The sequence below is a fragment of the Dama dama genome, chromosome 12 (assembly GCF_033118175.1).
Source record: "Dama dama isolate Ldn47 chromosome 12, ASM3311817v1, whole genome shotgun sequence".
In the NCBI taxonomy this organism is placed as follows: domain Eukaryota; kingdom Metazoa; phylum Chordata; class Mammalia; order Artiodactyla; family Cervidae; genus Dama; species Dama dama.
In genome coordinates this window covers 4,144,760-4,166,858 of record NC_083692.1, presented here as the reverse complement: position 1 = coordinate 4,166,858, position 22,099 = coordinate 4,144,760, and the positions used below count along the sequence as shown (strand labels likewise).

The window sequence follows — 22,099 nt, the reverse complement described above, 5'->3', positions numbered from 1 at the left end:
AAAATGAACCAAATTATAAATGGCAAACAAATACTACTCACGGGTATTACAAACATTAAAACTTACACACATATTTTATAGACCTCACAGAAAGGCTGGATGTTTCATTTTATTAATATTTTCACATATGTGTAGCTTTTCCCATTAAAAAACAGAAGACTTCTATTTCTAACAGTGGTGGTGGTTTAGATGCTAAATCATGTCCGACTCTTGCAACCCTGTGGACTGTAGCCTGCCAGTAGGACTGACAAAACACCCTATTATACATCTCCTGCTAAAAACTAAAAATACTAGATAAAGTGTAAAAACATCTTTTTAAAATACACTTTTGAGCTGTCAAGGGATTAAGAGAGAACAAAACCAAAGTGATTTTCTATGGGAATCCTAGAAGTAGGAGAGCTCCCATACCCACTCAATTCTAAAGTTATCCGCTAACTCTGGGAAGCCTCAGTTTTGTTCTGCAGACTGAAGACAAACAGAAGATAAACACTGAGGGCCTGCCCAAGGTAGCGAATTGAATTGGAGACCTTTGGCTAAAGCAGTGAGCTCCTCAGAGTAAACGAGAACACGAAACCACCCCTTTTCAAAGAATGGGGCAGCAATCCACAAAGGAGGAGAAAACCTCCTTGCAAGTATGTAGCCACAGTGACCTTCACGTGGTTGTACGGTCTAAATCCACATTAATCATGAATCCTTCAAATGAAAACTTTCATTTAGAGTGGTCCTAAAGACTGCAGAGTTTTTAAGCGTTTTCAACAATGGGGCACAGGCAAATACAAATTCTATGTGGAGGACTGATCCTATAATCTATCCCTCAAAGTGAAGCGAGTGAAATCGCTCAGTCGTGTCCGACTCTTTGAGACCCCATGGACCGTAACCCACCAGGCTCCTCTGTCCATGGGATTTTCCAGGCAAGAGTACTGGAGTGGGTTGCCATTACCTTCTCCAGGGGATCTTCTCCATCCAGCGATCAAACCCAGGTCTCCCACGTTGCAGGCAGACGCTTTACGGTCTGAGCCACCAGGAATAGATCTCTATCCCTCAAAGAATTCATTTGAATCAGTTCTAATGAGGTGGATGAAACTGGAGCCCATTATACAGAGTGAAGTAAGCCAGAAAGAAAAACACCAATACAGTATACTAACGCATATATATGGAATTTAGAAAGATGGTAACGATAACCCTATATGCAAGACAGAAAAAGAGACACAGATGTATAGAACAGACTTTTGGACTCTATGGGAGAAGGCGAGGGTGGGATGATCTGAGAGAACAGCATCAAAACATGTATGTTATCAAGTGTGAAACAGATCGCCAGCCCAGGCTGGATGCATGAGACAAGTGCTTGGGGCAGGTGCACTGGGATGACCTAGAGGGATGGGATGAGGAGGGAGGTGGGAGGGGGGCTCAGGATGGGGAACACATGTAAATCCATGGCTGACTCATGTCAATGTATGGCAAAAACCACTACAATATTGTAAAGTAATTAGCCTCCAACTAATAAAAATAATTGGGGAAAAAAAAAGAATCCCTACAATTAGTAATTCAATAAAAATAAAACAAACAACCTCATACCCGACAACCAGAGGAAATAAGGGACCATAAGTGAGAATCAGCAAGCTACTAAAAACAGCAAAATCAACCTTGAAAAGCATCAGACACTGGAGTTTTTAATTGTTTACTTTTCATTTCTAGAAATTCTGTTTGCTTCCTTACATTTGCTGGGATGCTTTTTGTAATCTCCCATTCTTTCCCCATATGAAGATATTTTGAAGCCTTAAATTTTATTTCTCTACTCATGTGCACAGAGTAGGTATTTGGGAACTAGAGAGTATCTCTACTCATGTGAGCTGAGAAATTAAATTAAAGCTTCAAAATATCTGCATATGGGAAAAGAATGGACGATTACAAAAAGCATCCCAGCAAGTTTAAGGAAGCAAACAGAATTTCTAGAAATAAAAAATAAATAAAATTAAAAACTCAGTAGAAGTTACACAGGAGATTAGAGGGAGATGAAGAGACAAAGAGTTGAAAAGGGGATGATGAGATGGGAAGTATGACAGAGGTTAAGAAACATGAGAGATGACCTTTCAGTCATGAAAGAGTATGAGGGTCCGAACTTGCCCCCTGCCATAAACGACTAGAAAACCATACAAAATATATAAAACAAGTGTTTTTGGAAATGTTTAATAGGAAGTGAAGCAGGATAAACCCTGAATGAGGGGAAGCAAACAAGGTATATTCTTCAGTGGCCCTAGCCTTCATCTAAGAGGCAGTTTACAGACTACAGCACAGAAAGGTGGAATCCAAATAGAGCCCAGAAGATTTGCTGATTTGAGAATATAGAGTCTGGAGTTCAGAGAGGCTAAGATTGCTACAGTCTGCGGGCAGAGAAAGAACTCTAGAAAATCTGTTTACAGGTACCCAGAGAACCCCAATCTTTGTGTGCATAGGGTGAAATTCACAAGGCCATGCAAAGAACAAATTCTGAAAAAAGAACAGTTACTGGGAGCTAAAGCCAAACAATTACCAGAGATCACAAAGGGTCAGGATTTTTCAGACTTCCAACAGCAAGAATGGAGATATATCTTCGAATTCAGTGTGTATTCAGCAGAGATTCCAGGAGCATCACATCAGAGTAGTGAAGTTTAACTAGTAGACCTAGAGAAAAGCTGCTCTAGCCTTAACCAAAAAAAGCTTGAAAGCAAGCTTTTCAAAAGAACCAGACTGATTCACAAGGAACTTAACCACCTACAAGAACAATGTTCAAAATGCTTTAAAGGGATACAACAAAATCCAGCATTGAGAATGCAATACACACAATGTCCAGCATCCAATTAAAAAATTACTGGACATGTTAAAAAAGAGGAAAATGTGACCCAAAACCAGGAGAAAAATCAGTTATTAGAAACAGACCCAGGTATCACACATATGATTAAAATTAGGAGGCACTGGTTGTTAAGATGGAAATGTTCAAAATGCTTAAGAAGTATTTTAAAACAAGCATATAAAGAATAAAAAGCGAAATTGAAGACATAAAAAAAATGTTGAACTTGTAAATATAAATATTAAATTATCAGAAATGAAAATTCACTCCAACGGATTAACAATATCTTATACAATGAAGATAAGATAAATGAACTTGAAGGCATAGCAACAGAAACTATCAAAAATAAAGCACAGAAAGAAAAAGATTAACAGAGCCTCATCATCTTTAGAAAATTTCAAGTGGTAATTATTAACATACAGGTAATTATGACAACAAAAAAAGAAAAAAAGATGAAAGAAAACGAAAACAAAACTGAAGAAATAACGGCCAAAACATCCTACATTTGATTAAAAAAACATAAATCCACAAATCTGAGATACTCAAGCTTCAAGCAGATTAATTTCATGCACAGAAAAACACATTAACACACATGGTCACCAAACTGTTGAACCAGTGGCCAAAAGAGAGAGACAATTTTGGTGTATAGAAACAAAGATTTAAAAATTACCCTAGGCTTCTCATCTGACATTATACACATCAAATCACAATTAATAGCCTCTCTAAAGTGCTGAAGGGGAAAAAACATCAACACATAATTATATACCTACCAAAAATATTCAAAACTTGGGTCAAAATAAAGTCTTTTTCAAATAAACAAAAGTTGAGAAAATTCATCATCAACAAATCTGCACTATAAGTAAGATATGATAATGGAAGTTTCTTCAGGCAGAAAGAAAATGATACCAAAGAGAGCCATAATTTACATATATGAATGAAGAGTACCCAAATGGTAAATAAATAAGACTTTTCTTATTTTTAATTTTCTTTGAAAACTGTTTAAAGCAAACATAACAACAGTTATTACAGAGTTTACAGAGCATGTAAAATGAATGAAAATGAAAGATGTAAAATAAATGACAACAAAGCACAATAAACAGAAGGAAAAAAGAAAGAGCAGAATATATATTTTTAAAGTGCACAGGAAACCGCATGAAGATAAAAAAATTTTGAATTACAAAATAAGCCTAAACAAATTTAAAAACATTAAAAAACACAGTAAGTTCTCCGACATAATTCAAAGACAAAATTCAATCAGAATAACAGAAAATTACGCAGAAAATTCTCCAAATATCTGGCAACTATCAATACAATTCTAAGTAACTGAAGAGTTAAAGAAAAAAATCACAAGGACAATCTCACAACACATACTTTGAAAAACACTGGTTTAAAAGCAGGGGTAGGAAAATTACAACCCTTGGACTTGTACCTGTTTTAATAAATAAAGTTTTACTGGAACAGCCACACATATTCCTTTATAAGCTGTCTATGACTGCTTTCATTCTAACGCAGAGCTAGAGTAGCTGTGACAGAGACCGTATGCTCACAAGCTTAAAATATTTACTGATTTGTTATAGACAGCTTTGCCAGTCTCTGGTTTAGAGTACAGATTCTGCCCAGGTTTAAACGCCAGTTCCATCTCTGTCGCTGACTTGATTCCCAATAGCAAGTAATCTGAGCAATTATTTAGCTTCTCTGTACCTTAGGTTCCTCTTAAGTGAGGATAATAGAGTAATTATTAGGGTTAATATGAGAATTAACACACATAGATGAGTTAGAAGAGTGCTTGGCACATGCTTAATGTTATATAAATGTTTGCTATCATCATCATTATTATTTTTACCATAACCATAATTAACTGTAAAAGCCCAGGCCTTTGACCCATCTGAATGAGAAATGCCATTGAGTACCTAGCTAGAAAGTTTCTGCAAAGCAGAATCATTATTTAAGTCCCCAAATGGAGAGAATGAGTGACTTACATAAAAAGATACAAAATACAGTTTGTATCTGGCTCTCCATCAAGTGAACTAGAAGAGACAACTTGCTCCTCTTAAGAGTCCTTAATATCTGGGAACTAGAGAGTACCTGCATATGTTGAGCTAAAACAAAAATATCTACCTCTTGCTATGGCACACCGTGTAAAGATTAAAATTCTACAAAACAAGTATAAAGTGAGGAACAGTCAGAAAGGCACTGACCATTCTATCAGTGCTTCTCTCTGGCTAAGCTAATCACACACACAGTGAACTACAACTGACCAAAACTTTAAAACTTCGTGCTTCCCAAGTGGCTCAGTGGTAAAGAATCCACCTGCCAACTCAGGAGATGCCAGAAATTTGGGTTCGATCTCTGGGTTGGGACGATGCCCTGGAGAAGGAAGGAAGTGGCAACCCACCCCAGTATTTTTGCCTGGAAAACCCCATGGACAGAGGAGCCTGGTGGGCTACAGTCCATGTGATTGCAGAGTCAGATACTGGTGACTGAGCACGCATGTACCTCAACAGGGCTCCAGAGCATCTAGCTCTGTACAGGCAGTAACAAAGGAGACCTGGGAGCACTTCCTCTGTAGCCCTGATAAACATATCACAGCCAAAACCAACCTCCCTAACCACAGAGTAAGCAACAGCAGAGAGGAAAATGTAGAGACAACCAAGCAAATACTGCTCTCTTAGATTTCTATAATTCTGTACCTTATCATCCTTTCTTACAGGTGTGCATAAAGTTTTCCAGTGAAAGTAATGCTTGAACCATATCTTAGAAGACAGAGTAAGAGACAGCTGGGCAGAAAAGTAAACAAAATGTATTTCAGACCAAAGTATACCAAGATGAGATACATAATGGTGCTTTCAGGAAACAGCTGGTACTTTGATGTGGCTGAGGGGAAGAGTTGCCTGCTGGGAAGTGGCAGGAGACAAGATTAGAGAGGCAGCCAGAGCCAGGAGAAAGAATATGTTTTGTTTTTTAATGAGCTAGAATAAAGGGAATTCAGTTTTAAACATGTAATAAATGGTATATCTATATGACATTCAAGGAAGCTATATGGAGTTGGAGAAGGAAATGGCAACCCACTCCAGTACTCTTGCCTGGAAAATCCCATAGACAGAGGTGCCTGGCGGGCCACAGTCCATAGAGTCACAAGAATTGGACACGACTTAGTGACTAAATCATCGCATCATACAAAATTGAGGAGAGAAGCTGGGGCCACTGTTAACTGATACAGGAGTTGAAGTCATAGGTGTAGTAATCCGAAAGAGAGTAACTAAAATGAGGGGTGAAGGGAAAGAAAGCTGTATTAATAGGAACACTGACATGTAAGAAGCAGACAGAAGGAGCAGCTCCTTTCAAGCTAACTAAGAACAAGGGTGAACACGGAAATTTTAGGGATCAGTGAACTAAATGGACTGGTAGGGGTAAATTTAATTCAGATGACCATTATATCTACCTGAAGAAGGAAACGGCAACCCACTCCAGTATTCTTGCCTGGAGAATCCCATGGACAGGGGAGCCAGGCGGGGGATCATCCATGGGGTCACAAAGAGTCAGACATGACTGAAGCGATTTAGCATTATATCTACTACTGCAGACAAGAATCCCTTAGAAGAAATGGAGAAGCCCTCATAGTCAACAAAAGAGTCCAAAATGCAGTACTTGGGTGCAATCTCAAAAATGATAAGGCAAACCATTCAATATCACAGTAATCCAAGTCTATGCCCCAACCACTAATGCCAAAGCAGCTGAAGTTGAATGGTTCTGTGAAGACCTACAAGACCTTCCAGAACTAACACCAAAAAAGATGTCCTTTTTGTCATAGGGGACTGGAATGCAAAAGTAGGAAGTCAAGAGATACCTGGAGTAACAGGCAAGGTTGGCCTTGGAGTACAACATGAAGCAGGGCAAAAGCTAACAGAGTTTTGCCAAGAGAACGCACTGGTCACAGCAAACACCCTCTTCCAACAACATAAGACATGACTCTCCACATGGACATCACCAGATGGTCAACACCAAAATCACACTAAGAATATCTTTGCAGTCGAAGATGGAGAAGCTCTATACTGTCAAGAAAACAAGACCAGGAGCTGACTGTTGCTCAGATCATAAATTCCTTATTGCAAAATTCAGACTAAATTGAAGAAAGTAGGGAAAACCACTAGGCCATTCATAAATCAAATCCCTTACGATTATACAGTGGAAGTGAAAAATACATTCAAAGAATCAGATCTCATAGAGTACCTGAAGAACTATGGACGGAGGTTCATAACACTGTATAGGAGGTGGTGATCAAAACCATCCCCAAGAAAAAGCAATGCAAAAAAGGCAAAATGGTTGTCTGAGGAGGTCTTACATACAGCTGAGAAAAGAAGGGAAGTGAAAGGCAAAGGAGAAAAGGAAAGATATACTCACCTGAATGTAGAGTTCGAAAGAACAGAAAGGACAGATAAGAAAGCCTTCCTCAGTGATTAATGCAAAGAAATAGAGGAAAACAACAGAATGGGAAAGACTAGAGATCTCTTCAAGAAAATTAGAGATACCAAGGGAACATTTCATGCAAGGAAGTGTACAATAAAGGACAGAAATAGTATGGACCGAACAGAAGCAGAAGATATTAAGAAGAGGTGGCAAGAATACACAGAAGAACTATACAAAAAAGATCTTCATGACTCAGATAATCATTATGGTGTGATCACTCACCTAGAGCCAGACATCCTGGAATGTGAAGTCAAGTGGGCCTTAGGAGGCATCACTACAAACAAAGCTAGTGGAGGTGATGAAATCCAGATGAGCTATTTCAAATCCTCAAAGATGATGCTGTGAAAGTGTTGCACTCAACATGCCAGCAAATTTGGAAAACTCAGCAGTGGCCACAGGACTGGAAAGGGTCAGTTTTCATTCCAATCTCAAAGGCAGTGCTAAAGAATATTCAAACTACCACACAATTGCAATCATTTCACACGCTAGCAAAGTAATGCTCGAAATTCTCCAAGCTAAGCTTCAACAGTATGTGAACTGAGAACTTCCAGAGGTTCAAGCTGGATTTAGAAAAGGCAGAGCAATCAGAGATCACATTGCCAACATCTGTTGGGCCATAGAAAAAGCAAGAGAATTCCAGAAAAACATCTACTTCTGCTTTACTGACTACACTAAAGGCTTTGACTGTGTGGATCACAACAAGCTGGAAAATTTTTAAAGAGATGGGAATACCAGACCACCATACCCACCTCCTGAGAAATCTGTATGCAGATCAAGAAGCAACAGTTAGAAGCGGACGGGGAACAATGGACTGGTCCTAAATTGGGAAAGGAGTACGTCAGGGCTGTATATTGTCACCCTGCTTATTTAATTTCTATGCAGAGTACATCATGCGAAATGCCGGACTGGATGAGAAACAAGCTGGAATCAAGATTGCTGGGAGAAATATCAATAACCTCAGATATGCAGATGACACCACCCTTATGGCAGAAAGCGAAGAGGAACTAAAGAGCCTCTTGATGAAAGTGAAAGAGGAGAGTTTAAAAGTTGGCTTAAAACTCAATATTCAAAAAGCTAAGATCATGGCATCTGGTCCCATCATTTCATGGGAAATAGATGGAGAAACAATGAAAACAGTGACAGACTTTATTTTCTTGGGCTCCAAAATCACTGCAGATGGTGACTGCAGCCATGAAAGTCAAAGATGCTTGCTCCTTGGAAGAAAAGCCACGACAAACCTAGACAGCATGTTAAAAAGCAGAGACATTACTTTGCCAACAAAGGTCTGTCTAGTCAAAGCTATGGTTTTTCCATTAGTCATGTACGGATGTGAGAGCTGGACCATAAAGAAGGCTGAGCACTGAAGAATTGATGCTTTGAACTGTGGTGTTGGAGAAGACTCTTGAGAGTCCCTTGGACTGCAAGATCAAACCAGTCCATCCTAAAGGAGATCAGTCCCGAATAGTCATTGGAAGGACTGATGCTGAAGCTGAAGCTCCAATACTTTGGCCACCTGATGTGAAGAGCTGACTCATTGGAAAAGACCCTGATGCTGGGAAAGATTGAAAGCAGGAGGAGAAGGGGACGACAGAGGATGAGATAGTTGGATGGCATCACCGACTCAATAGATGTGAGTCTGAGCAAGCTCCGGTAGATGGTGAAGGACAGGGAGGCCTGGCGTGCTGCAGTCCATGGGCTCTCAGAGAGTCAGACACGACTGAGTGACTGAACAACAACAAAGAAGTAACAGGGAGGGAAAACACAGATAAAGAAGCCTCTATCCAGCTTCCCAAATTCCTTCCTGATCCTATTTCCAAAGAAAGTCTTGGTTGTGTCTTTAGTTAAACTAGAAGTAAAGCTTTGAAGTTCCTGGCTTCACTGACACTTGGGTGTTTTTCAACAGTAAACACTACAGTACTGCACATCTATGGTTGGTTGAATCCACAGAGGTAGAGGAACCGTGAATACAGAGGGTCAACTATAAGTTATATGCATGTTAACCCCTGCATTGTTCAATGGTCAGCTGTATTTATTAAAAAGTTCGAGCACACTAAATACTCAAATGAGAAAAACATCTCGATAGGCATAACTAGATGCGTTCCAAGAGTTTCTGCAAGTGTGAAACACATTCAAATAGTAGACAATTAAACTTAAAAGAGTCTAGTATTGGGTGGGGGGGTCCTTGTGATTTCAATATTTATTGAGTGAGGACTAGTTGTTACAGATATCACAAAGTAAAAATCACAAATTGTGCAAAATATCTAGGACTTAACAGAGTAAACACTGGTCAAATCATATAGAAAGCCATAAGAAATCAGGATCTGGCAAGTAACAGAAGAGATGAAAGCTAAAAATAATACAATAGGCACTTGAGATATGTCTAGATGTTAAGAGATTACTAAAAGTCCCCAGGAATAAAATCAGTGAATTCCTTTAATATTTTTGCAAAAATGACTCTCTTCAGTGTCATGTGTCAAAAATCGAAGGTAGAAGGCAAAGCAAAGCACTTTATTTTATATCAGCGTAAAACTGACAAAATCAGGTTAAAAGTTAACATTTTATTCTTAGTTCACACTATAAATTAGCAGGGTTTTAACTATAACTTAGATTTTGTTAAATATGTGAATGTGCTTTTATAAATTATGGTTGTATTTTCAAGATAAAAGGATTAATGCCTTTCTCATACAATCCTCTCTCTCATTTACTATGAAATTTTAGTCCCTGTTTGATGTGAATTTATATAGCCTTTTCAGGCCCTGATTATTCCCAATAAGACAGACTTCCAGTATTAGCATGGATAGTCAAGCCTTTTAGAAAAAAACAGCTAGGAAAAGAAAATTCAGCATACTACCAACAAGAAGACTCATTCACTGGATAAATCTTAATTGATCACTTATAGTTTCAAATCTAGTAAAAAATGCAAAAATTAGATAATATTTCCTAATTGGTATTTCACAAACAGTTAAAGATATTAGTGAATAATATGTTCTCAAATTTAACTAAAGCATCTTCTCATTAGCATAATTTCAGAAATACTCTTAATTTTCAATTGATCGCAGTTCCTTACAAGTTTCAGCTGTACCTAAGATGAATGAATCCTCCGAAATATAAACAACCACCTCCTTAGTTCCATGTCTGGGAGGCAGTAGGGCATTGGGGTTAAAAACATGAGCTCTGGAGTATGACTGACCTGGGTTCCCGCTCTGGCTCCATTTACTAGCTGTGTAACCTGGGGCAAGTTATTTAACCTCTCTAAGTCTCAGTTTCTTTATCTGTAAAATAGAGATAATAATAATATCTATTTCATAGGGTTGTTGTGAGGATTAAATGAGATAATGTAAGCTTAGCACAATGCCTGGCACTTAGTATGTGCTCAATAACTTTTAGCTATTATGATTTTATAAGCTTACATTTTTAAGTAACATGTTCTTATGAAGATCTGTGATAATAAAATGCATGTATCCAAGATGTTTCTTATAAATTACTTAAAACAAGCAAAATTAAATAAAGCTTTCAGCTAGTAAAAGCTCCTGGCATCATTTCTCATTTCATATAAGAGAAATTCCTCAGCAATGCAATACATTTAGAAAGGGTAATTTTTAAATTAAGAAAAAAAAAATCTATATTTAAAGTATACAAGAATAGTTAAACCATCTTAAATATCATAAGACTTCTGGAAAATAATTTAAAAAAAACTTTTGTTGGTTTGTTTCATAAAACAATCTCTTGCAAAGTAAGGAGAGAATATTATTCTCTTCCTTTCAAGAAGGAAAATGAAATTCTGATATGAGGACATTAAGGGAACTGAAAATAATAGCAAAATAGGACATGAATTAAGGTTCTGGAATTGCCAGTCATGGCTACCCAGTGATTCTAAACCTAGAAGCACATTTTTCTGCAAATGAGAAGTTCAAGTTACATCTTTATAGATTTTATAGATCTCTTGCCAGACTCTTATCAGAAAGTTACATTAATCTATGCTACTCAAAGAAACTATTCCTCAGAGTTATATATTAAAATATCTACTGGCTATCAAGTGACTAGAGCAAAATGTAATGTGTTTCTGTAAAATATAGATCTAAAAATTTAATTTTAAGAATTAAAAAGCAGACAGCTACAATTCTTCTAAAAGTTATAAAGATTTTTAAAGTTTAATTTCACTGTAAAACTTGTAAAGATTATAAATTAACTAAATCTGCAAGAACTAACTTCTTACCACTTCTTAAATAAGTGTTAGGTATAACACGTTCCACGAAAGTACCACAAAACAGCTGTTGGCTTAAGTGTTTTAAAAATCACTGACTAGAAGTAAACAGTAATTTGGGAACTGATTAGTAAGTGGAATGATGATTATATCTTTTGCTATGAATGTTGACTTTATATAAAATAGCTCATATAAGAACTACCTCATTGTTTTCAATTAAAAATATAATTTTAATAGAAATATTTAAATAACAAAAAATTAAAATGGTTACAGCTCTACTTAGAGAAACTTTAATTTTTCTAAGATATTTTATAATACCTGGAAAAGAGTTATACGTAAAATTTTCTAGAACAACCAGGTAATGTTCCACTGACTCAGAATCACTTAGGCCTTTATAGTAATAATTAATTCAGCTGAAAAGTTCTTCATACAATGAAATAAAAACTCATTATTCTTGTTTGTCTTATATATATATATCTACCACCCACCCACCCCATCTACCCACATCCACCTTGAACAAATGCTTTTTGTCAATTGCTTTCCAATTTAATATCTACAGGTTTACAATAATTTATTATAATACACATTTTAAAAACACAGCTTAGAAAAAGAGAAAAAATTTTAACATACCTGTCCATCTAAGTCGAATGCTAAGCAAGCTACACCATGAGTATGAACATCCTTCAGAACTGATACGGTCTGCACAGTGTACGAATCCCAGATACAGATGTAAGGCTCCTTCCCAACTTGTCCTGTTGCCACCAGTACTCGTTCAGGATGCAATGCAAGGCTGCAAAATCAATCAATAAATAAACAGATTTAAAACTGCTTATGGAGCTGTTATATCAAGGTGAAAATTAAGACTTTCATTATTTATCTACTTAAAATAATTTGGATTTAAAATAACTTCCATAAAAACCCATGCTAAGAGTTATTACTTCAATGGTACATGTGATAATCAGTTATGACAGGCTTTATAATCCTGTTATATGACGCAGTGTGTGTAAACTTCTCCAAGAAAAAAAAAAGAATTCTCACAAGTACTCAACGGAACCACAGAAATGAATTAGTATCAACCCTACCACTCGCCATTTTCTCATTTGGTATTAACCTTCTTTTAAGCTCTCTCTCCCACTTACTCTTTTACTATATAAAAGTTAGACCAATTCTTAGTGTTCAAGCAACTCCTATGATAACACTAAATTACAAATCCCATTTAAAAAACAGAAAAGTCACTCATAATTCACACAAAGTAGTCTATAAGTCTTTAAAGATAAGACAAGGGCCAAATAGTTGACAGTGCTTTACATACATCAGCAGAAGGCAGAGAATGAATATAAATTTCTACTTCATAAATTTTTCTACAAGTATAGTTAGATGATTAGCTTCCCCTTTGGGAGACACAAAATCACTCCCGGTATCAGGGTGGAAGATGAAATGAAAGAGGGAAAAGTTAGGAGGGCAAAAGCAGAATCAACAGATGTCATGTACTGAGGAAGGGAAAGGGAACAGTCTAAGATGACTCTTGGGTTCCTGGTTGGGCAACTGGATGGTCAGGGACGGTATCATCCAGTCAAGGAATACTAAGTGAGAAACTACTGAGAGGAAAGATAAGCGGGGATGGAAGTTTTGTCCAACACGTTAAAACCAATATAGTACATCAATAAATAAAAATCAATAATCAATACATAAAGGACACCCAAACTCCCACACACATTCACCTCATCAGATGCAGAAAAAACATTTGACAAAAATCCAACCTCTTTTGGGACTTCCTGGTGGCCCAGTGGTTAAGAATCCGCCTGCCAGTGCAGGGAACGTGGGCTTGATCTCTGGTGGGGGGACTAAGATCCCACATGCTAGCACAACTGTTAAGCGTGGGCGCGTCAACGAGAGCCTGCACGCCACAAACCCGGGAGCCGGGGCGCTGTGGAGCCTGCGCGGCACAATCAGAGAGAAAAAGCCTGCACACTGCAATACAAGGTCTCACATGCCACAGCTAAGACCCAACACAATCATAAATAAATAAATAAATGTTTTTAAAAAAGAGTAAAATACCCAGGAATAAATGTATACAAAGTGACAAAAGACCTGTGCTCCAAAAACTATAAGACTCTGATAGAAAAAAAAGAATTGAGGATGTCACAAATAGCATGTTCTTAGATTTGAATAATAAATGTTAAAAATGACTATACTACACAAGGCAATCTACAGATTCAATGTAATCCCTATCATATTACGAATGGTATTTTTCACAGAACTAGAACTAAAAAAATTAAAATTTATATGGAGACACAAAAGACCCCAAATAGCCAAAACAATCTTGAGAAAGAGAAATAGAACTGGAGGAATCAAGCTCCCTGACTTCAGACTTTATTACAAAGTTATAGTCATCAACAGTATGGTACTGGCACAAAACCAGAAATATAGGTGGATGGAATAGGATTGAAAGCTCAGAAATAACCCTACGTATCTATGGTACGTTAATCAACAAAGGAGGCAAGACTGTACAATGATGGAGAGTCTCTTCAATAAATGGTGCTGAGAAAACTGGACAGCTACATTAAAAAAAATGAAATAAGAACATTCTTTAACATCATCACAAAAATAAGTTCAAAATGGATTAACAACCTAAACATAGGACTGGACATTGTAACACGCTTAGAGGAAAACACAGGCAGAACACACTCTGCCATAAATCACTATGATAAAGCACATAAATGACAAAGATAAAGCACTATCTTTGTCAATCCATCTCCCAGAGTAATAGAAATAAAAACAAATAAACGAATGGGACCTAATTAAACTCAAAAGCTTTTGTACAGCAAAGTAAACCATAAAGAAAACAAAAGACAACCCAAAACAGGAGAAAATATTTGCAAATGAGGTGACCAACAAGGGACTAGTCTCCAAAATTTACAAACAGCTCATGTGGCTTAATATCATAAAAAAAAAAAAAAAGCCGATCAAAAACAAAGGGCCGAAGAGCTAAATAGACATTTGTCCAAAGAAGGCATACAGATGGCCAAGAGGCACATGTAAAGATGTTCAGTATCACTAATTATTAGAGAAATGAAAATCAAAGCTTTTATACAATGAGATATCATGGAACACCAGTCAATATGGCCATCATTAAAAAATCTACAAACAATAAATGCTAGAGGGTGTGGAGGGAAGAGAATCCTCTTATACTGTTAGTGAGAATGTTAACTGGTACAGCCACTGCGAAGAACAGTACTACTGTTAAAAAAAAAACTAAAAACAGAGCCACCAAATGACCCTGCAATCCCACTCACAGGCATACATCCAGAGAAGACATGGTCTGAGAGGATTACACGCACCCTGGTGTTCAGTGCAGCACTGTTGACAAGAGCCAAGACGAGGAAGCAAGCTAAATGTCCTCCTGACAGAGGAATGGATAAAAAGATATGGCATCTATCTATCTATATTTATACATAACGAGTCAGCCACCCACTCCAGGATTCTGGCCTGGAGAATTCCATGGACTGCATAGTCCATGGGGTCACAAAGAGTTGGACACGACTGAAGTGACTTAGCCCGCATGCACGCACTGGATGGACCCAGAGATACTAAGTGAAGTAAGTCAGACAGAGAAAGATCATACAGTATCTCTTATATGCAGAATCTAAAAAGAAATTATACAAATGAACTTATTTACAAAAAGGAAACACAGTCACAGACTTGGGAGAATGAACTCATGATAACCACGGGGAAGGGGGAAAGAAAGGATAGTTAGGGAGTTTGGGATTGTACACATATTTTAAATGGATAACCAGCAAGGACCTACTGTATAGCACAGGGAACTCTGATCAATATTTTGTAACAACCTAAATGGGAAAAGAATTTGAAAAAGAATGGATACACATATATGTATATATTCGGTTGGCCAAAAAGCTGTCTGGGGTTTTCTACGCATCAAATTTTTTGGCCAACCCAACAACTGAGTCACTCTGTTGTACACTTGAAACTAACACAACACTGTTAATCAACTATACTCCAAAAAAAAAAAAAGTTAAAAAAACACACAAATTGCCCAGAAAAGCACCTTTAGATAAACATAAAAAGAAACTAGAACATTTCAAAATGTGGAAATAATACATGTGTATGACAGATTGAAAATATGTAGAAAATACTCCATCCCTCTTTGATGGGTGTATGCAAGGCAAAATATTTTGGGTTCATCCAAATAAGATGCACGATTCAAATCTATTACACATCATGCCCTCTCTGACTGAAAACTAGTGTGTCAAGTAAACGGTGTTCTGCCTGATGCCATAATGTTGAAGTATTATCTCTGTTAGTCCATTTATGACAAAAGTGGTATAACATTTGAAGGGCCATCATGCTTAAGTTGTTGACTGAAGGGACACTATGAGAGGGAACACTGTTTTCACTCATGTCTTTAACCCATCAAGAATTTATTTTTATATGTGGCATAAGAAAGAATTCAATTCAATTTTATACTAGCTGAGCTAGCATCATTTGTTAAACATATTATTTCTTTTAGATATTAAACATATAATAAATTTCTATATACAGTCATATCTGTATCTATATTCTCAACTATGTCCCACAGGACTTTTTGTCTATTCCCATGAAAAATCATATTCTATTTATTAGAGTGATTCTTTTAGTATGTTCTAGTATCTATTAACACTCCTCCCCCTCACTATTCTCTTATTATATCTTTTTTATTTTTTAACTCTGCTTGTCTGTTCTTATAGATTTATTCTTCCATATAAAATTTTAAATAACTTTAATTCTCAAACCTCACAGAAAATCTGCTACAATGTTTAGTGGAGTTGCATTAAATGTATATATCAACTTTGTGAGCATCAGAATACATAACATTAAATTTTTCCAACCAAGTTTTAAAATCACATATACTGTGATTGAACCCAAATTGCATCTCCAGCCAGGAGGAAAGATGTGTTGTGGGCAACTCACATTTAACACATACAGAACTTTTTCCTCCTTAATTCCCCACCCCCCAATCTCATCTTAGTATATGACGTCACTAGCCACTCAGTTGCTCAGACCAAGAAGCTAAATTTAACCCTCACCCCTTTTCCCTTTCAAATTTATTACACACATTCTATTAGCCTGTCCTACTGACCCTATCATCACCCCCATCTTCTCTGCTACAACCCGAATCTGAGCCACCTGCCCTTCTTCCTCTACCGCATCCCTTTAGGGTTTTCTTAACATAACCAGAGTGATCTTTTAAAACAATATAAGTTTCACCTAGTAAAAATCCCCCAACAGCTCCCTATTACAACTAGAAAAAATCCAAACTATCTAATATGGCACTTACAAAGCTCTACAATACATACCTTCATCTACTTCTCAAAACTCAACTTCTACGATTCTCCCTTTTGTTCACCACATTTCAGACACACTGGCCTTCTGTCTCTTGAAAAGGTCAAACTTACGAGGCTCTCAAAGGTCTTTGTCTCTAGAATGATCTTCCAAATCTTGCTTCATTCAAATAATTCATGCTTCAGGTCAAATGTAACTTGCTTAGCAAATCAAATCTAAAGGAGTATGAAAAGAATTATATACCACAACTATGTGGAATACTATCTGAGGTATTAATATGATTAAAAAAATCAACTGATGGGTCCATCATGCCAATAGACTAAAAAAGAAAAATCATATGATCATATCAACAGATGCAAAAAAGGCATCTGACAAATGCCAATACTTATTCATGATAAAAACTCTCAGGAAACTAGGAATACAGAAGAACTCTGTGTCAACCTTATAAAGAGTATCTACAAAAACTCACAGCTAACATCATATTTCATGGTGAGAAATTCTAAGCTTTCCCACAAAGATCAGGTACAAGTCACAAATGTCACCTGTCTCCACTCCTTTTCAATAATATACTGGAAGGCCTTGCTAATGCAATAATACAAGAAAAGGAAATAAAAGTTATACAGATTGGGAAGGAAGACATAAAACTGTCTTTGTTCATAGATGACACAATCATCTATGTAGAAAATCCAAAAAAAATCAGCAAAAAAAAAAAAAAAAATTCCTGGAACTAATACATGACTATAGTAAGGCTGCAGGATACAAAGTTAACCTACAAAAATTAATTGTTATCCTACATACTGACAGTGAACAAGTGGAATCTGAAATTGAAAATGCAATACCATTATAGCAACACTCAAAACTGAAATATTTAGGCATATATCTAACAAAATAGATACAAAATCTATACAAGGAAAACCACAAAACTCTGATGAATGAAATCAAAGAACTATAATAAATAGATATTCTATATTCATGGATAGAAAGACAGTACTATCAAGATGATAGTTATTAGGGTTAAAAAAAGATGTCAGTTCTTCCCAACTTATCTGAATGCTGGAGGAGGTCATTGAGAATACATGACTACCAGCTGACCTAAGAACTGAACCCAGGCAACTAGAGACTCTGTACCCTGTTAAGGTCGCTATATAAATGCTTAAGATTCTAGGGTGCGGGTGTATGGAGATCTCCTTGTCACGCAGCTGCCCAATCATGCCTTGTATGTAAATTTTCCTACCCCACTATCAGTGAGGAGAAATACCAACTCTGGGACCCCCATCTCTGCCCACCAGGGAACAAGCATTAGCCCTAGAATCCTTTAGGCCTCTGCCTCACCCACCAGCAGGCAAACACCAGCCCTGGAATACCCTGGCCTTGCAGCTGGAGACCCCAGGACCCAACCCTGCCTGCCAGGTGGCTGATAACAACTCCAAGACACCCTGGGCCCCTTAGCCAGATGCCCCAGGACCTAGCCCATCTCACCAGTTGGCCAACACCACTTTTGGGACACCCCTCTAGCTATGTTTGGAACTGGCCCCACCCACCTGCAGGCCAGTATATCTGGAACACCCCATTGCCACAACCACCCACTCCAGAAACCAGCGCAAACCACCAGTGGGCCAGCACTAGCTCCAGGACAGTCAGCAGCCTTGCTGTGCAACCCTGCCCACCAGTAGCCAGCGTCCTCCACACAAGTCAGTGCCTGGCAACTGACCGGAGCGTGGGCCAGCCAGACGGATCAGACGCGCGTAACAGCAGGGCCCACACAGCCCACGCAGCGGGCACCCCCAGAGCTCTGGCGACCCAGTGGGGCTGTGCTTTTGGGACAAAGAAGAACAAGGGAAGGGAAACAGGCAATCTACCCTATAGAGAGTTCTAGGTAACGACTGTGAAAGTGTTCAGAGAATTTGGGAGAAGACTGGATGAAGAGAAGTTTCTCACAGAAAATTTAAAAAGATAATGAAAAACCAAACGGAGATGAAGAATACAGGAACTGAAATGAAAAACACACTAGAAGGAATCAACAGTATATTAAATGGTACAGAGGAACAGATTAGTGAGCTGGAAGACAAAGTAATAGAAATCACTGAAGCTGAAAAAAAGAAAGAATAAAAAAAAATGAGGACAGCTTAAGAGACCTCTGATACATCAAGCATATTAACATTTGAATTACAAGGGTCCCAGAAGAGGAGAGAAAGAGCAGAGAACATATTTGAAGACACAGCAGCTGGAAACCTCCCTAACCTGAGGAACGATGCAGACAACCAGGTCCAGGAAACGCAGGAAGTCCCCAACAGGATCAACCCAAGGAGGACACACCAAGACATAAAAATCAGAGACAGAGAATGTTAAATGCAGCAAGGGAAAAGTAGCAAGTTATGGAGCAAAAGTAGCAAGGGAACTCCCACAAAGACCTTTCAGTAGAAACTCTGCAGGCCAGGAGGGAGTGGCATGATACATTTTAAATGATGAAAGGGATAAACCTACAACCAAGTAGGTAAAGCTTTATGACCTGGTAAAGCTTGTGTTCAGAATTTATGAAGAGATCAAAAGTTTTAAAGACAAGCAAAAGCTAAAAGAGTTTAGCACCACTAAACCAGCTTTATTAGAAATGCTACAGGGACATTTTCAAGTGAAAAAGAAAAGGCCACAATAGAAACATGAAAATTATGAATGGGAAAAATCTCATTAGTGAAGACAAAGATACAGTAAAGTTAGTAAATGAGCCATAGTATGGAGGTTAAAGGACAAAAGTCATGAAATCATCTATATCCACGATAAGTAGTTAAGGGACACATAAAACAAAAAGATGTAAAATATGATGCTAAAAACAGTAAACTTGGTGGGGGGTGATGCAGGGTTGTTAAAATGAGTTTGAACTTAAGAGATCAGTAACTTAAATACACACACACATACACACACACAGAAGGCTATGTACAGTGTGGAGAATATAGTCCATAACTATGTAGTATCTTGTATGGTGATATATCTTAACTAGACTTAACCAGGGTGATCGTTCTGAAATGTTTAGAAATACTGAATCACTACGTTGTGTAACAAGAACTAACAGTGTTGTAGGCCAATTACACTTCAAAAACAAACACAGAAAAAGAGGTCAGATGTCAGAGGAAGGGGATGGAATGGGGAATTGGATTAAGATGATCGAAAGGTACAAACTTACACATTATCAGATAAAGAAAACTCAATAAAATTGGAAGAGAAAAAAAGACAATATGGTATTCAAAAAAGAGTATACAAATATATCAACAGAAGAGAACAGAGACCCAGAAACAGACCCCTATAAATATAATCAACTGATTTTTTACAAAGGAGTAAAGGCACTACAAAGGGGCAAAAATAGACTCCTTGAACAAACAGTGCTGGAACAACCGGATGTCTACAGGTAAAAAGTGCATCTAGACACAGACCTTACACCTTTCACAAAAATTAACTCAAAACGAATCACAGACCTAAATGTAAAACTATAAAATTCCTGGAAGACAACATGGGAGAAAATCTAGATGACCTTGGGCATGGTGATGCCTTTTTAGATACATTAAACACAGGATCCATGAAAGAAAGAAAGAAAGCTGGACTTCATTAAAATTTAAAAAAAAAAAAAAAAATCTGCCCTGTGGAAGACAATAGCAAGAGCACTAGAAGACAAGCCACAGACTGGGAGAAAGTATTTGTAAGAGTTCCAGAAAAACATCTATTTCTGCTTCACTGACTATGCTAAAGCCTTTTTGCCTGCGTGGATCACAACAAACCATGGAAAATTCTTAAAGAGATGGGAACATCAGACCACCTTACCTGCCTCCTGAGAAATCTGTATGCAGGTCAAGAAGCAACAGTTAGAAGTGAACATCGAACAATGGACTGGTTCCAAATTGGGAAAGGAGTACGTCAAGATTGTATATTGTCACCCTGCTTACTTAACTTCTATGCAGAGTACATCACGCAAAATGCCAGGCTGGATGAAGCACAAGCTGGAATCAAGATTGCCAGGAGAAATATCAATAACCTCAGATACACAGATGACACCACCCTACGGCAGAAAGCAAAGAGGAACTGAAGAGCCTCTTGATTAAAGAGGACAGTGAAAAAGCTGGCTTAAAACTCAACATTCAAAAAACGAAGATCATGGCACCTGGTTCCATCTCTGCACAGCAAACAGATGGGGAAACAATGACAGACTTTATTTTGGGGGGCTCCAAAATCATTGCTGAAGAATTGATGCTTTTGAGCTGTGGTGTTGGAGAAGACTCTTGAGAGTTCCTTGGACTGTAAGGAGATCCAACCAGTCCATCCTAAAGGAAATCAGTCCTGAATATTCATTGGAAGGACTGATGTCGAAGTTGAAACTCCAATACTTTAGCCACCTCATGCGAAGAACTGACTCACTGGAAAAGACCCTGATGCTGGGATAGATTGAAGGCAGGAGGAGAAGGGAACGACAGAGGATGAGATGGTGGGATGGCATCACCGACTCAATGGACATGAGTTTGAGCAAGCTTTAGGAGTTGGTGATGGACAAGGAAGGCTGGTGTGCTACAGTCCATGGGGTCGCAAAGAGTCAGACATGACTGACTGACTGAACTGAATTGAAAATCACTACAGATGGTGACTGCAGCCATGAAATTCAAAGGCACTTGCTCCTTGGAAGAAAAGCTATGACAAACCTAGACAGCATACTAAAAAGCAGAGACATTACTTTGCCAAGAAAGGTTCGTCTAGTCAAAGCAATGGTTTTTCCAGTAGTCATGTATGGATGTGGGAGTTGGACCATAAAGAAGGCTGAGCACCGAAGGATCAATGTTTTTGAACTGTGGTGTTCGAGAAGACTCTTGAGCGTCTCTTGGACTGCAAGGAGATCCAACCAGTCAATCCTAAAGGAAATCAACTGTGAATATTCATTGGAAGGACTGATGCTGAAGCTGAAGGTCCATTACTTTGGCCACCTGATGTGAAGAGCTGACTCACTGGAGAAGACCCTGATGCTGCGAAAGAGGGAGGGTAGGAAGAGAAGGGTGCGACAGAGGATGAGATGGTTGGATGGCATCACTGACTCAACGGACATGAGTTTGAGCAAGCTCTGGAGTTGGTGATGGACAGGGAGGCCTGGCATGCTGCAGTCCATGAGCTCACAAAGAGTTGGAAACAACTGAGCAACTGGACAACATCAAAATATAACAAGGAACTAAAAACTCAGCCATAAGAAAACCCAATTAAAAAGCAGGCCAAAAACCTTAACACACTCCTCA

At 38.0% G+C, this 22,099-nt stretch overlaps 1 protein-coding gene across 6 annotated transcripts in view; it reads right to left on the bottom strand.

The window, feature by feature from the left end:
• EML5 (EMAP like 5) overlaps positions 1-22,099 on the bottom strand; it is a 150,664-nt gene that overhangs the window by 115,289 nt on the left and 13,276 nt on the right. For all 6 annotated transcript variants that reach the window (XM_061156472.1, XM_061156474.1, XM_061156473.1 and 3 more), the window contains exon 2: positions 12,129-12,288. In XM_061156472.1, the coding sequence (XP_061012455.1) occupies positions 12,129-12,288 (160 nt within the window). The remainder of the gene's footprint in view (positions 1-12,128; positions 12,289-22,099) is intronic.